At 39.4% G+C, this 14,961-nt stretch overlaps 2 protein-coding genes across 2 annotated transcripts; one reads left to right on the top strand and one right to left on the bottom strand.

The window, feature by feature from the left end:
• Positions 1–1,300: 1,300 nt before the first annotated feature.
• vkorc1l1 (vitamin K epoxide reductase complex, subunit 1-like 1) lies at positions 1,301–11,269 on the bottom strand. Its single transcript, XM_020085834.2, has 3 exons — positions 11,046–11,269; positions 8,191–8,300; positions 1,301–6,140 (listed from the first exon to the last, which is right to left on the bottom strand). Exons 1-3 carry the CDS (start codon positions 11,267–11,269, stop codon positions 5,914–5,916), a joined length of 561 nt encoding a protein of 186 aa, XP_019941393.1. The 3' UTR covers positions 1,301–5,913.
• On the top strand, positions 11,269–14,525 carry LOC138404871 (nuclear protein 2-like). Its single transcript, XM_069510239.1, has 3 exons — positions 11,269–11,402; positions 13,180–13,474; positions 14,211–14,525. The coding sequence occupies exon 2, from the start codon at positions 13,220–13,222 to the stop codon at positions 13,448–13,450; it is 231 nt and encodes a 76-aa protein (XP_069366340.1). The 5' UTR covers positions 11,269–11,402; positions 13,180–13,219; the 3' UTR covers positions 13,451–13,474; positions 14,211–14,525.
• The last annotated feature ends 436 nt before the right edge of the window (positions 14,526–14,961 follow it).

Below are 14,961 nucleotides of genomic sequence, written 5' to 3'. Positions count from 1 at the left end.
GCATCAGCAGATCTGAGGTGTCGGGTGGGGGTGTGCTGGTGGAGGAGGTCAGAGAGGTAGGGGGAGCCAGGTTGTTGAGGGTCTTGTAGTCGTGAGTAGAATTTTGAAATGTATCCTCTATTTTACTGGGAGCCAGTGGAGGTCATGGCGGACTGGGGTGATGTGATCAGTTCATCAGGTAAGGAAATACTGGAGTTTGTGAAGGACTTTGTCTGTGGCACCAAAAAGTGAACTGTTGCAGTAGTTGAGTCTGGATGTTACAAATGCGTAAATGAGTGTTTCTGCAGCAGTAGGTGAAAGGAAGGTTCGGGGGTGATGTTACAAAGGTGGAAGAAGGCTGTTTTGGTGATATGGTTGCCATGGGGCAGGAATGAGAGGTTGGGGTCGAGGATGATGGATTTGGGTGGAGGGGGTGAAGATGGAGCCATCAATATTGAGTTTGAATTCCAAAGTGGGGCGTGTAAGGGAGTCTGGGCCAATGATTAAAATTTCTGATTTATTGCAGTTGAGTTTTAGAAAGTTTCTTTGCATCCATGTTTTAATGTCCATTAGGCAAGTGGTGAGGGTGGAGAGAGTGGCAGCAGTGATGGTCTTGGAGGAGAGATAGACCTGAGTGTCGTCAGCATAAGAGTGGAACCAGAGGCCATGGCAGCGGAGGATCTGTCCAAGTGGTAGCATGTAGATGATGAAGTGAAGGGGACCACGCACTGAACCCTGGGGGACACCATGGGTGACACCATGGGTGCCAGGAACTGTGATGGATTTGTGGTTGTTTATTGAGATGAATTGCTGTCTGTCGGAGAGGTAGAGTTGGAACCAGGTGAGGGCAGTGCCAGTAATGCCGAGTGTGGTTTTGAGGCATGTGATGAGTGTGGAATGGTTAACGGCGTCAAAAGCTGAACTGAGGTCGATGAGAATGCTGATGGAACAATGATTCTCTCCAGTACTTTTGACAGGAAGGGCAGGTTGGAAATGGGCTGGTAGTTATCGGGGGAGTCATTATTATTAGTAGTAGTTGTTGTTGTTGTATAAGGTTTTTGTTTTTAAATAAAGGTTTTTAATTTGTTTATTATGAGGAGCTCTGTTAGTTTTGACATAGTTCAGAATTCATAGCTAAAACTGTCTGACGTTTTTTTCCCTGCAGTGTCAAATTTTAAGTGAAGCCCGAAACCCTTGACTATTGTTTTTAAGAAAAACTGTTGACTCATCTTTTAATGTGATGATTAAATTCAGCAGTAATCCCAATGAAACCACACTGTGTTGACTAATTACTTTCATTCAAATAACTAAAAGCAACAGATAGTTTCAGAGGGAATGTTTTAATGGTAGATCATTTCCACATGACAATGAAACAATTAAAAATGTACTCATGTCAACCTTTTCCACAGTTTTCCCTTAAGAGAATATGGATGTGAACAGATTATTTTCCTCGCATCCTCCTACCATTCATGTAACACTTTTCCATGTAAGAAAATACAGCATTTTAAAACATATTTGGCAATACAGAAGCAAACCCGGCAAGTTTTCCTCCTCAAAGAAATTTAATAAACATTTTATGCTGACACATGGATTCCTATAGCCCTCCAACCCCTCAACTTTTAAAACTAAAATAACCCAGAATGTTAACAGTCTATACAGCTAAAGGGCATAATTAATGATGAAAAGGAACATTACAATCATGTAGTTCAACAGTGTGTGTTCATAGCTAACAAACATGTCCTAGCTAGAGAAAATAAAGATGATAATAATACAGTGGAGTTCAGGTAGGGGGAAATGGAACGGCCATTGATTTGACAGAACATTTTGTCCGGCAATTTCTGAAAGGATTTTTGCACTGACGCTGAATATTAAATCTTTGGGAATTGACCAATTTATCCAATTACATCTTAAGTTATCATTCTTCATTTTACAAGGCTGTTACTGTTACTTGTCTTTGGCTCAAGGCCTAGTGATCATACAGAAGGCACTTTTATTGGCATTGGTGATGCAACTAACATGGCAGTTATACCTCAGGGCCTAAGCGAATATTCATGGAAATGCAGTATCAACCATTTCGACCTATTTTTGACATATCATCACACAACATTGTGGTCCTTTTACCAGCAAAATATTTCAAACATTTAACATCCAAATTCCATCTTTAAAGTAACCGCACATAACTTAGTGTAATAGGTTTGCATATGACTGGAACCATTAACGTAATGATAGGCTAATTCTCGCTTGTCTATGGTCAACGCTCACAGGGTCCATAGATGTTGCCAAAAAACCAGCAAGTAATGTCAGATCGACTTGTCCACATACAGAAAAACTTCTCACTTTTGTAAGTGAATGCTCATTGTTGCACATGCTTCCTCAGGAAAAGGACAAAGACAAAACAGTGATGCGATTGTATGTCTCATTCTGACTTAAATGAATGAGAACCAGATGTGAGCCTGCCCAGGTAATACTGTAAGGAAGCTCTTAAAAGATGACTTTGAGAAATGATGGCAACTTTGCTACAAATCATGTCAACGTAGCATAACTGGCAACCAGTTTCCAAGGTGAATCATAGTGTTTAGATGAGTTTATCCTCCATGCAGCCAGTGGTTCACATTCACTTCTGTGTGGCATTAAAGATGTAAAGAAAACAGGAAATTTGTTTAAAGGACCAGTGTGTAAATTTTGATTCTTCTAGTGGTGAAGTTGCAGATAGCAGCCAACTGAACACACCCCAAATCCACCATTTCCAAACACGTAGAGGAGCCTACAGTGGTTTTCAAGCAACATAAAAACACAAGAACCTATCTAAAGCTACTGTAGAAATATGACAGGTTGTGCAAAAAAGAAAACAGTCCTTTTAAGATAACAAAAACAATTATTACATTCAGGTCATTATCCTTTTTTTTTTCAGATTATATTGCATTTCTGCTAATATATATATCTATTAATCCTACACACTGGTGCTATTAAAATTGGGAAAGCTACTGATTTTACACATCAAGTCCACTAACAGGTCTTGGGGAGCACCAGTGCAAATATGCTGTTTAAAACCTGTTGTGGCTCAAAAAAGAAGCTGTGGAAAAAATATCAAATATCCTGAAATGACTACAAGCTTGAAAATGGAAAAAATAATCTCAGGTTCAGAGTAAGAACTGAGCTGGAATAGAGATACTGACCTGAAAAACTGTACTAATAATCTTCACTATGAAGGACTAAAGGAGTTAAAGGTCCAGTGTGTAAGACTGAGGGAAAAAGAATCTACTGGCAGAAATTTAATATTGGTAATCCTAGTGATGTTTTCACAAGTGTGTAAATATCTCAATTGTACGGATTGTTTTTTTCCTCTACCCTAGGAGGGACCCTTTATATTTAAATACTTTACATGAGGAGCAGGTCCTCCCTATGCAGGCCTCCATGTTATTTTACAATAGTCCAAACTATACAAACCAAAACCTTCTGAGTTTTTATGACAACTGAAGGCTACCACAGGTTCTCTTTCATGTTTGGAAGGAGAGGGTGAGGTGAGGGGTATTCAGCTGCAACATGCAACTTTACCACTAGCTGTCACTACATTTTACACACTGAACCTTTAAGTGTCAGGTCTTGTAAAGTTAACATCATACCACTGTGAAACGATTGGAAACCGCTGCCTGCCTGAAATATAAGAAACACTGTTTCAAAACATAGAACACATTATGCTTTGGAAAAACTATAACAGTGATGTCAGACACCGTACATCTGATGGATCGTAAATGTGCCACAACATGCAAAAACAGACAGTTTCACTTTAACAACATCTGAGGAAACAAAAAACTATCACCTCAATGTCCGTTTTCATTTACAACTGATGACTTCATATGTTAACACAGGAAGCACGTCACTGAAATTACTTTCCTGACTGTTGCTATCATCAACACGTTAACAACCTACAATCCATAAAACTTCCATTAAAACATGAAGGGGTAAGATGGAGATGAGCAGTGATGGGAACTATCAACAAGCTGGTTTAACACCACAGATGAATCACATTATTACAGTTATTACTATGACTGTTATAGATCTTTGACAGTGTGTTTAAGATTGTCCGATGGCCACTGTGTACTCAAAGCCAGGAGATACTGTACCATGCATCTGACAAGTATGACACTTGAACCAGTGGATTTTTTTATGGAAAAGAGACTATGATCCTACTCTGTCACTGAAGTGACACTACTTCCAGCAGAGCCACCACAACACTGATCCATCTCTGTACAAACCTTCCTCTGTTACATCAACCACTAAATGAGAAGCATCAGTGTGACAGAAAACCATCAGCACCCTGAATGTTTGTCCCACTAGAGGAAATACCCCACAAACTACATATGGCTTAACTTGTTTTGTTACATGATCCTCCACGTTGTCATTCTTCTGCCGTTTACGTCAGCAAATAATTTCACGTCCTGTAAATGAACTGTAACTCAGCTTGGCAAGATCACAGCTACTGTTCAATTGACATCAAATGTATACAGGCCTGGACTAGTGAACGAAAGCCAGGACAGTGAAGCAACAGAAAAGCTTGAGATGCTTTTGCCATCAGGCCACTCTACTCTTGAGCAGACAATCACAGTGTAGCAGCCTTTGCTACCTAATGAGACTATCAGGGAAAGAGAAACACTTGACTGGTATCTTAATTTAAAAATGAGATGTGATCAGAAAAAAAAAAATCCTTGGACCTGTGACGAGTAAAATTGGTGTTACCCCCCCCCCCCCCCCAAAAAAAAACCAACAAACAAGGTAATTCAGCTTAACATTCCTTTAGGCACATAAGTCTTTATGGATCCCACATGCGTGGTGGTCAGGAATGCTTTTCACACAATAACAAAACCGAAATCAAAAAGTGAGGATGCCTTGTATGCTAACTTGGTGAAATTAACCTATAGTGCTGTTTTAAAAGACTTGTGTCGGTGGCTTCAGATGAAACAGTAAGAAATCCACACGACTCTGAACTGCATGCCTGACCAGGATGATGGGACAGAAGATGTACCACGCACATCTTCAGACTCATCCACCCTAACTGTGACCTCCACCACTTTTTATTCCACATTTACTGATCGGTTTTCTACTGTTTTGTTGGTCTGATCTTTTTTTTCTTTTGTTAAAAGTTTGTGTCAACACTAAATCACAATCTAGCCTTGACTAGCCTTGAATATTGCTCAGCAGCTATTTACAGAATTGCAAAACAAACAATCTGATCTACACACAATATCTCACATTGTCCTGTGTTTATTTTTAGTGGTCCTCTTCACAAAGAAATGTTCTACAAAGTGTAAACATGAAAACAAAAACAAAAAAACCATTCTGTATAAATGTGACTCGTTTTGTCCGCCCACCCTGCCATAGAAACTTATCTGCAAACTACGATAACCTTAATGAGTGTTTTTCTAATTCAGGGACCCATTACTGGCTCCAAGTTTTAGTGCAGATCTGCTGTGCAGTAATAGGACCTTTTTAACCATTTCAAGTAAACCCCGTTTAATGTCCCGTTTTTTTCTTCCATTCTGCGATCCTTTTTGTTCAAACGAGAGCCGTCCTCCATCAGTCTGTATTGTGGCCCTCTGCCTCATCCTGTTGTTGTGTTTCCCCACACACAGGTGCATACTCTCTCACACACACACACACAACCAGCCCCCTCTTTAAGTGAGTACAATGTTAAACAAAGGTAAAAGACAATAAAAGAAAAATCATCTTTTCACTTACACATCCTTCCATGTTTGCAATCAACACTGAGATGTCAGGCCCCAACATTTAAGTTAAATTTCTTCATTTTTTTGAACAGACAGCAGAATAAACATTGTTTGGAAGCAAGGTCTCCTGGTGGCAAGTCAAATGTTCAGAGGTCTTTTCTTTTTTTGTTGTTGTTTGTTTGTTTGTATTTTTCTTGCCGTTCTTGACAGCTTAGTCCTGCTTTGCCTGGAGCTGCTGCTTCCAGGCCTCGTTCAAGTAAACCAGTCGCTTGTAGTTGAGAATAAAGAGAATGAAGTTCAGCGCATATGTGGTGATGCAGATGATGCAGAAGTCCTTTAGGACAAAGTAGAGGATGTAGCCCAGGTAGAGCGAACCCACCACCGACAAAATGGATGTCGTCATGAGAATAAGGGCGGCCATTGCACTGACAGTCATTCCTATGGCAAGAAACACAGACTAAGGCTTAGGCAAGTAACCGTGAGGGAAAAAAAACACAACCTTTCATCACACATGCAACCTGATGAGTCTGCTCTTGTCACAATGCTTTCACCCTCACAGTTCTCTATTTATATGATGAGCCTCCTCGTGATGACATTTAGCTCAAACACTGAATAGACTGGTCAGACTATTCTGTTGTCACATGAGGTACAGTCATAGTTCTAAGGCTGAGTCTCCTATGTGTTTGTGCTTGTGATAGCAGCACAGATGAGGATTCTCTCTTGCTGGAATTATTTCATTTACCTACCTGCAGATGTACATTATTGGGTGTGCTTGATTCAATACAGGAGTGTTCAATTTAATCACTGTTTTACATATTATCAATGTTATTGATTATTAATGATAGAAATAAAAATCCTGACATTAGGGCTGCAACAATCAATCGCTCAATTGATCTGTGATCTACAACCGAATTAATCGCCAACTATTTTGATAATGAGTTAATTATTTTGAGTAGTTTTAGTGAAAAGAAAAAAGTGACTAATTTCTGGTTTAATGACAGTTAAGATCATTTGTTTGGTTTATGGAAAAAAAAAAAAACATTTGAGGAGGCCATCTTGGCATTCAGGAAACACAGATCGACATTTTTTAACATTTCTTGACATTTTATGGACCAATCGTCCTTAGTTGCTGCCCTACATGACATACAATGGAGCAGGGTCCAGTGGTGGAAAATAACTACTCAAAAGTGGGCAGTGTGGGACTTTTTATATATAAATGAATGGTTGTTATAGTCGAGCCCTCTCCAGGAGCCCTGAGTTCACACAAAGTTGATTAAGCCTGTCAGCGACAGGTATAGCTCTGTGTTGCGCACCTACCGCACTGTAAACTGGTAGTGTCTTCTACATCAACCTGCAATGATTGGTGCTGAAAAAAGGTGCAAAAGTAGCAACAGAGATAAGGGAAGCAAAAAATTGATGTTGTTCTACCATGTTGGAGAACGCTAACAGAAGAGAGGGGACTGAGGTCAGACCTGTAACTGTAACTATTGATATTTATGAGTGTATTAGACCATTGTGGGTCTAATCACGTTGCAAATCACTGCTTGATGGACATATATTTTTATTTTTATTATATTTCCATAAATTTAATTTGATTTGAAAAGGTATTTAATTTGCTGGATTACCCAAGAGGACTTTATTGTTAGAAGCAGTACATTCTTGGGAAAGATCATAACTATAGCATTAAGTTCACGTGAATGTGATATTTTGATCAATCCATTTCAACATCAGTCCCAGGCTGTACAACGGTACTGAACAGAACTTAAAGCATTGGTTATGCAGATCTTGGACTTGTGCCTACTTACAAATACTGGTAAATTCAATGCTGTGAGAGTAATCCAAGTTCTGAAACTGAGTGGCCATGATTTTAATATGGAAATCTTGACACGCTGTAGACATTTGACTTAACTGGGCTTCTATTGTTTTAGGCAAATGAGTGCTAACTACTGTGGCTTAAAGGACCTCTTGTTCCTTGCCAGCGCCAGGTGGCCAGTCAAGTCTACAGACCCCCCCAGCAGGCGAACATGTCAAAACCACATGACTGAGTCAGCATTAACACCAATGAGAAGTGCCTATGAATGTGATCTGAGTGGGGAAACCTTTTGAGAAATAGAACATAAGCAGACAAATGTATCGTGACTCTTCACTGTCTTTGACTGAGAGAAACACATCATTATTAGGACCCCCCCCCCCCGCCACAACTGCCATCACCTTACTTAATCTTACTGGTTCTTCACTTATATGTTACGGATGCAGTCTTAGGAGAAATTAAGTAGTAAAAAAAACACACAAATTATTATTTGCATTTCAACAGAGTGTGCTTCAAAGTATACACAGCCACTTACAGCCATGTCACTGTCATGTGGGTCAGGTTTAGTCAAATAAAGCCATGACAGTGGAAGGCAAAGTACTGAGTGAGCATTAGATCCTAGTGCAACAGTACAAGAGATTTGTCACCAGAGACAGTTAAATAAGAATAGCATGTTACCTAGTAGGAGCTGAAAGGCATAAAAGACAATCCCATAGACACTGTTGGGTTGGTTCAGTGCACTGTCATTTCCAAAAATTGAGCCTAAGAGTCCAAATCCTCGACCCCACCTAAAAAAGGTAAAGAAGAAAACAGTTAAAGCTTAAGTTCAGGGAATGTAAAGGAAAACTTCTGTAATTTAAAAAGAATGGATGAGAGTAGAGTACTATTAAAACCCAATGAGTCACACTTAATGGAAATAAGATTTACAAAAAGACACTGTACGGAAATAAGTTCCAGTGATAGAAGTGATGAAATATTTGCTAGGAATATTTCCAATTTTTTTCAGTAACAGTGAAATACCTCTGTAACCATAACTAACATAGTGACCCTTTGAAGGCACTTTATTTAGCTGTGTTGGAGTGTTTCAGTGACACAACCCCTGGTTAACACTCTCTCGTCTCTACCTGTTCATCAATATCTTTAAACGTCCATAAAACATGAGGTCTAATCTTCTAATTTCTGTCTCTAGTAAAAACGAATACAAATTTCAACATGAATACAAATTTCAACATACTTTTTAATATGCTGATAGATTTCTTTCAAGGAAATTCACAATAGCAGGCAGACTACAAAATCATGTCTGAAGCGATCTCTCTCCTCTAAGGTGCTAAAAACTAAGTTTCATTTCTTGCACAGCAACCATGACTTTAAAAAACAATAATGACCAATAAGCTCCAGAGTTCCAGCAAAGAATAGTAAAACAATTTCAAATACACCATATATTAGGGTATATCTTCTTATATACAGTTTTTTGCTAATTAAACTTGCTCTTTTTTTAATCTTGTGTTTTAGTGAACACTGGAGTTAATTCAGCATGGATGTTAAAAGTTTTTTATCATTCATTTAATGCTGTAAAGCAGGGGAATGAAAGTAAGAGGTTGGTTCAATGACTGAAACCATTGTTTTATTTATTCTCATATACCACAACAAAATGCCCAATTTTGTAACTTTACTAAGAATCAACAACAACCAGTCGACTTCTAATGATATTCTATAAAATATATGTGCAGAGAAATGTCTAAATATTATTTAAAAGATGCATGTAATAGTCTAATTGTACAATATGTTTAGCAATGTCATTTAATTTAACACTTTGTGGGAAACAATTATTCTTGTTCAAACTTTCCATAAATTTCACTGGGGCAGGCATTCAGGTTTGTGTTTGGAGGCTTTATCTTATACTGATTAACATTTGAGGAGACATACACAAACCAGGTAATTTAAAGTACACAAATACAATAAGACGTATTATCAAACACAGGGTATTCATAACTCGTCCCTGTAGTAACAGAGATTTGACTGCTGAAACTAAGACTGTTTGGACTTAAAGGTCCAGTGCGTAAGATTTGGGTGAAAAGGGATCTATTGGCAGAAATTGAATATAAAATAATCCTAGTTATGTTTTCACTAGTAAGTGATCATCTACATTGTCTGAATTGTTGTTTTCTTTACCCTAGAATGGGCCTTTTATATTTAAATACTTTATATATACATCAGGAGCAGGTCCTCTCTACAGAGACCACCATGTTTTTTACAGTAGCCTAGACTGGACAAACTAAACACCTTATGAGTTTTTATGACAACTGAAGGCTGCAACAGGTTCTCTGTCATGTTCGGAAGGGGAGAGTGAGGTGAGGGGTGTTCAGCTGCAACATGCAACTTGACTCTACACACTTGAACCTTCAACTCAACTGCTAGGATTCTTCATCTAAAAGGAAATTATGACTTTCAGTTCATTAAATACAAAACATACTCACAACTGATTTACAGTTTGTTTTTGGTGACAATGGTGAGACTGTCCCTGACTGTCAGACAGAGGATTTGCGCACTCATTTAACAAATATGTAATAAGTCACAGACAGGTTGCATTCCAGGTATGTTGCTATGATTCCAAAGCCTGCACAGACTCTGACTCTGTGAGAGAAAGAGGATTCACTTGATTCATCAATAGTTGCATGTCCACGGTTCAGCCAATAAATTGGTGTTTGCTTAATGAGTGAACCAACTTTGTACCCATCGGGAACAAACCAAAGCAAGACTAAATCTGTGGAACTGTGACTTGTTATCTAACTCTTAGGTGGCCAACAATGCTCCAGCTCCCCCTGACCTCTGAAGCAGCTACAGTATGTGCACTGTCCCTGGAGGTAGCCAGAGTTCAGATTTAAACCCTGGTAGTGACAATAGCATTAAAGCTAATGACAGCAGCCCTACAGTTACCCTGAACACTAGCTAGCAGGTTAGAAAGTTAAGATAGCCAATGCTATCAACATTGAGACAGCGGGCATTCAGAAATCATACAGATTTCAAGTAGACTTGAATGAAAAGCTTCACCCGGCAACAACACAGACCAACGATAACGTTAGTCCGGACAAGCTATCGTCAACATTTGTAATAAAGTTGTTTTAACAGAAGTATTACCCTTTTATACACAAGCATAGCCCAACGTGCTGCAAACATTAGCAATTAGCCATTCATTAATTTATAATTCAACGATGCTGAGGGCTCTCTGCTGACAGCTAACTGGCTAGGAAGTATGACATGGGTTTCGTTAGCTAACGCTTAGCTAAAGTTAGCTTCGTGGGGCTAACTAGGTAGCAAATGATGTGCTTATCAAATGAAACACTTCACTTGTTTCAGACACTATCATTCCGCCCGCAGAATGCTAGCAGGGAAGCTGCGCTGCTAGCCCCAGTGTCAGCCGGGGGCATTTGACAGTTTAAACCGCGGAGCCCTTCCCCAGACTGTACAATAGCAGCCAGGCAGCCCCATTGAGCGCCACTGTGTGTCGGCGGTCTTTGCTGAATTCAAATTACCTTGAGCTGAACACTTTGGAGCAGCTGATGGAGCTGCTGACGTCGCACATCGCCGTGTAGCCCGGGTCCCGAGCCTTTTCCCTCTCGACGTGGAAGGCGTACAGAGACAGCAGAATGCCCAGCAGACACACGAGGAGCCGGGCTATTCTCTCCCACCGAGGGGTGGACACTCTCAGGACGGGCGCCGCCATCACTCTCTGGCCTAGCTGGAGACACGCATACATACGCAGCGAGCTCGTCTGTGAGACGGAGCGGCGACGTGGAAAAGCGTCAGGACGCGCCACACCGTGAGGGGCGGGTCGCCGAGCAGCGGAGGACCAGGGAGGACTCGATCCCACTGCGGAAACACTGCCAGCGGTACAACATGCAAACTAATCATAGAGGTTTATAGTGTGCGTGTGTGTGTGTGTATCTGTCTGTGTGTGTGTGTCTGTGTCTGTGTGTTTGCCTGTGCGTGCGCGTGCGCGTGTATACAGGGTTTTTTTTTTCCTTTATAAAAACACAGCTAAAAGATAAACATATTAAAGTGTGACAGTGCAGTAACAGTATAATAATGATATAATAGGAGTAAGTAATCTGGGATATTGCGCATGAGATTGATGTAGTAGTAGAGTAAATGTATTAAAGTACTTTTTTAAGTAAATAGGGTACTTGCACTTGAGCAGGTCTTCTTTATGCTTTATTATACTTTTCCTCGTCTGCTTTTTTCTTTATTCCATATATCAGTTTAACAGCTGAATAAATCATCATGTTTTACTCTATATACAGTACGTAACTGAACATGAGTGAACTCCACCTACCCCAAATAAAACATGAATGTTCCTCTTGTATATGAATACATGAAAACTAATTTATACAGTAATATTATTACACTGACCGAGGCTGTTCAGTATAAATAGAACTCTTCGTATTGATATTTGCTTCACATTGTGTTGTTTCAATCAATGAAACTTTATTCATATAGCACCTTCAGTACATTACCTGTTTTTGTTACTTCTTTTGGACCTTTTAACGCATAAACACTGACCTTGTCAGGACCAATAGGCCTCATGAGGACCAAAGCCCGGTCCCAATGAGAAAAAACATCATTTCTGAGGTCCTTAAGGTTAGTGGTAAGATGTAAATTCTAGTGAGGTATGCATGGAATGGTCATGGTTAAGGTTATGGAAAAGGTTTTGGTAAGTCTGTCCACAGTGAATGGACATCCATGCATAGTCCTAACAAGGACAGCTGGGCAAGCCTGTGTGTCTTATAGGCCATTTGGGAGCATACTTCTGAGTTAATACCAGTTCATTTGGGATAGTTTTTCCAATTGGAGACTTTGTCACTAATTGTAAAACTAGATATTTGGTTCAGTGGTTATGGAAAGGATCTAAGTCTGTCTGTCTGTCTGTCTGCTTGCCTGTATGTCTGTCTGTCTGCTTGCCTGCTTGCCTGCCTCCCTGCCTGCCTGTATGTCTGTATGTCTGTCTGTCTGTCTGTCTGTCTGTCTGTCTGCCTGTCAGCGATAACTCGAAATCAAAGTTTGCTAAAGTATAGGAACCACATGAGTAGACATATACTGTACATAACAGATAATTATTGAAATGTTCTCATTTATGAATATTGAAACATTCAATTGATGTAACATGCTAAAAAACAATGATAAAACAATGCAGGATTGATAGTATATATTACTAGCTACATGCTAAATTAAGGCTAAGTTTAAAGATGGGTGTCGTCTGACCACAGTACTGAGGGTGACTGCTGTAAAGAGCATGTTGAGGTGGGATCACATGTTGACGTTCACATCCATGAGCTCTCACAAGTTAAAACTACATTATATGAGTGCTCAGAAGTCTTGAGTACTCATACCCTCAGTAACATTACAGCAAAACTTAATTTCAAACATTGTTTTGGAATGAATGTTGTCATAAATTACATACAAATAACACTAGTGCTAATATTCACAACACAAGGAATACTGAAAAGACGTAAAATTGCATGGAACAAGTGATGAATGTCAATTTCACAATAACAAATCCACTTATTTATTCAAGCAGAAAGTGTATGCTCCCACTTCCGCAGTCTGTGGCACAGCCGCGGTCACGTGACTATGTGTATATAAACACGGTGTGACATCATCTGTTTACAGTTTTCTGAGACTCTCCGCTGAGAAACTACTCCGCTTCCAAATGGCGACAGACTTGGAAAGATTCGTCTCTTTCGAGGAGACGTATTACGATCAGTATGACTATTACAACCTGCTGGAGTACTCGTGCCACGCCTGTGGCAAAGGAAGGTCCAAGAAGGAGATCGAGCTGAACACAAACCGCCATTGCCCCGCAGGACACGAGAGGAAGATCGCGGAGAAATTTCACAACAGCGAGATGAAGCGCAGGAGAACCAAGAGTGCTTCGTCTTGATGGCCTGTTTTACGACGTTTATAGGTAATACTGTCCCTCTGTGGTCTGAATATGCTGTTTATATGTTTTGGAATGTGCCTGTGTATATTCAACCACAGGCCTCTGAGATAGAAAATGCCCGACCTGATGTTTACATAAACGAGATCCAGCAAGTCAAGGCACCTCCCATTACTGTGGAGTGAATAACAACCACCTTTATGCTTTGCTCTATTTACTAGGACAGTCAATTGTATCTGCTATTTCCCTTCTAATAGGGTTTTATGCCACCTTTTGTATATATAATCAATAGCTATGCTCCATTTGTTTGGCATACCTGAATAACTGCAGAAATAATTCCATGTTTGATGCCTTAAAATTGGCCTTATAATCTGATTCGTTGTCATCATAACTTATGAAAGCTTATGAGATACAGTCTTTTAGAATGAGTATTCTGATTACAAACAACAACAGATGAACAACATTTGTCATTTTTTGATAAAAAATGCCCCCCAAAAAACTCAACATGTCCCTTTCCTGCTTTCACCTGTTGTGTATTATAAATTGAACACACTTTGGACTGTTGGACAGACAAGTAATTAGTGCAACAGATCAACATACATCTTGTGAAACAGTGATGGACATATTTCACAATTTTACCTTCACAGTTCATTCACTTCATAGACTAATACAAATGATCTGCAGACGAATTGATGATGAAATAACGTTAAACTGCACTTTGTTTGTACTTTGTAATGACCATTTATTTCTGATTCGCCCACAGATCCGGACTAAAGTTGGATTTCTGATGTTGACCATGACAGAGTGTCTCTGCCTGTCCTGTCCCAGTGAATGGAGCTCTGTGACAACAGGACAATCCCAGTAATCAGTCACGAGACTGCCCTCCATTCCACCCTGTAACTTGACCTGCTACACACAAGTTACAGCTGTGCAAGAATAGTTTGTCTTGAGCTATATAGGTCAGTGGTGTGTGTGCTTGATAAATGTATATGAATAGATATGGTTGCTTCTGTGGGTTCAGAGGTCATTGTACTTTATTTTAAATCAAAAAATTGGAATAAAAGTGATGTTATCTAAACCAGCTTGAGTTGTTTTATTTCTGTTGCTCACACATCATAAGTAGTTGATTTAATTCATCTGGTGTAAATCTGTTAAATGTCACTGTTTTGCATTATTAGTGATGTGATAATGCAGCATTGATTCTTCTACCCCTCTTTTTTAGGTGTGGCATGCAGACCCAGAAAAAATATTCCTTTGAAAATGCTGAAGTATATTTATCACATGTAGCCTAGAAAGATCTATTTTTTGTGTTTCTAGCATTTTAAATTTGTATGATCATGAATACTCATATGAGATATTTAGGTTTTTAACTCTGATTGATTGTAAAACTGGCTGCACATGGGTAGTATGTCAACAGCAGGATAATGAAGAAAGCAGCAAAGAATTAAAATTGCATGCAACTGGTGGATATGGAAAAACACAATCACAAAAAAGTTAAATAATTGAATGATGGC

This window comes from Paralichthys olivaceus, chromosome 15 (genome assembly GCF_024713975.1).
Source record: "Paralichthys olivaceus isolate ysfri-2021 chromosome 15, ASM2471397v2, whole genome shotgun sequence".
Taxonomy (NCBI): Eukaryota; Metazoa; Chordata; class Actinopteri; order Pleuronectiformes; family Paralichthyidae; genus Paralichthys; species Paralichthys olivaceus.
Note: the sequence above shows the minus strand (reverse complement) of the source record. Positions and strands in the feature narration are given on the sequence as shown.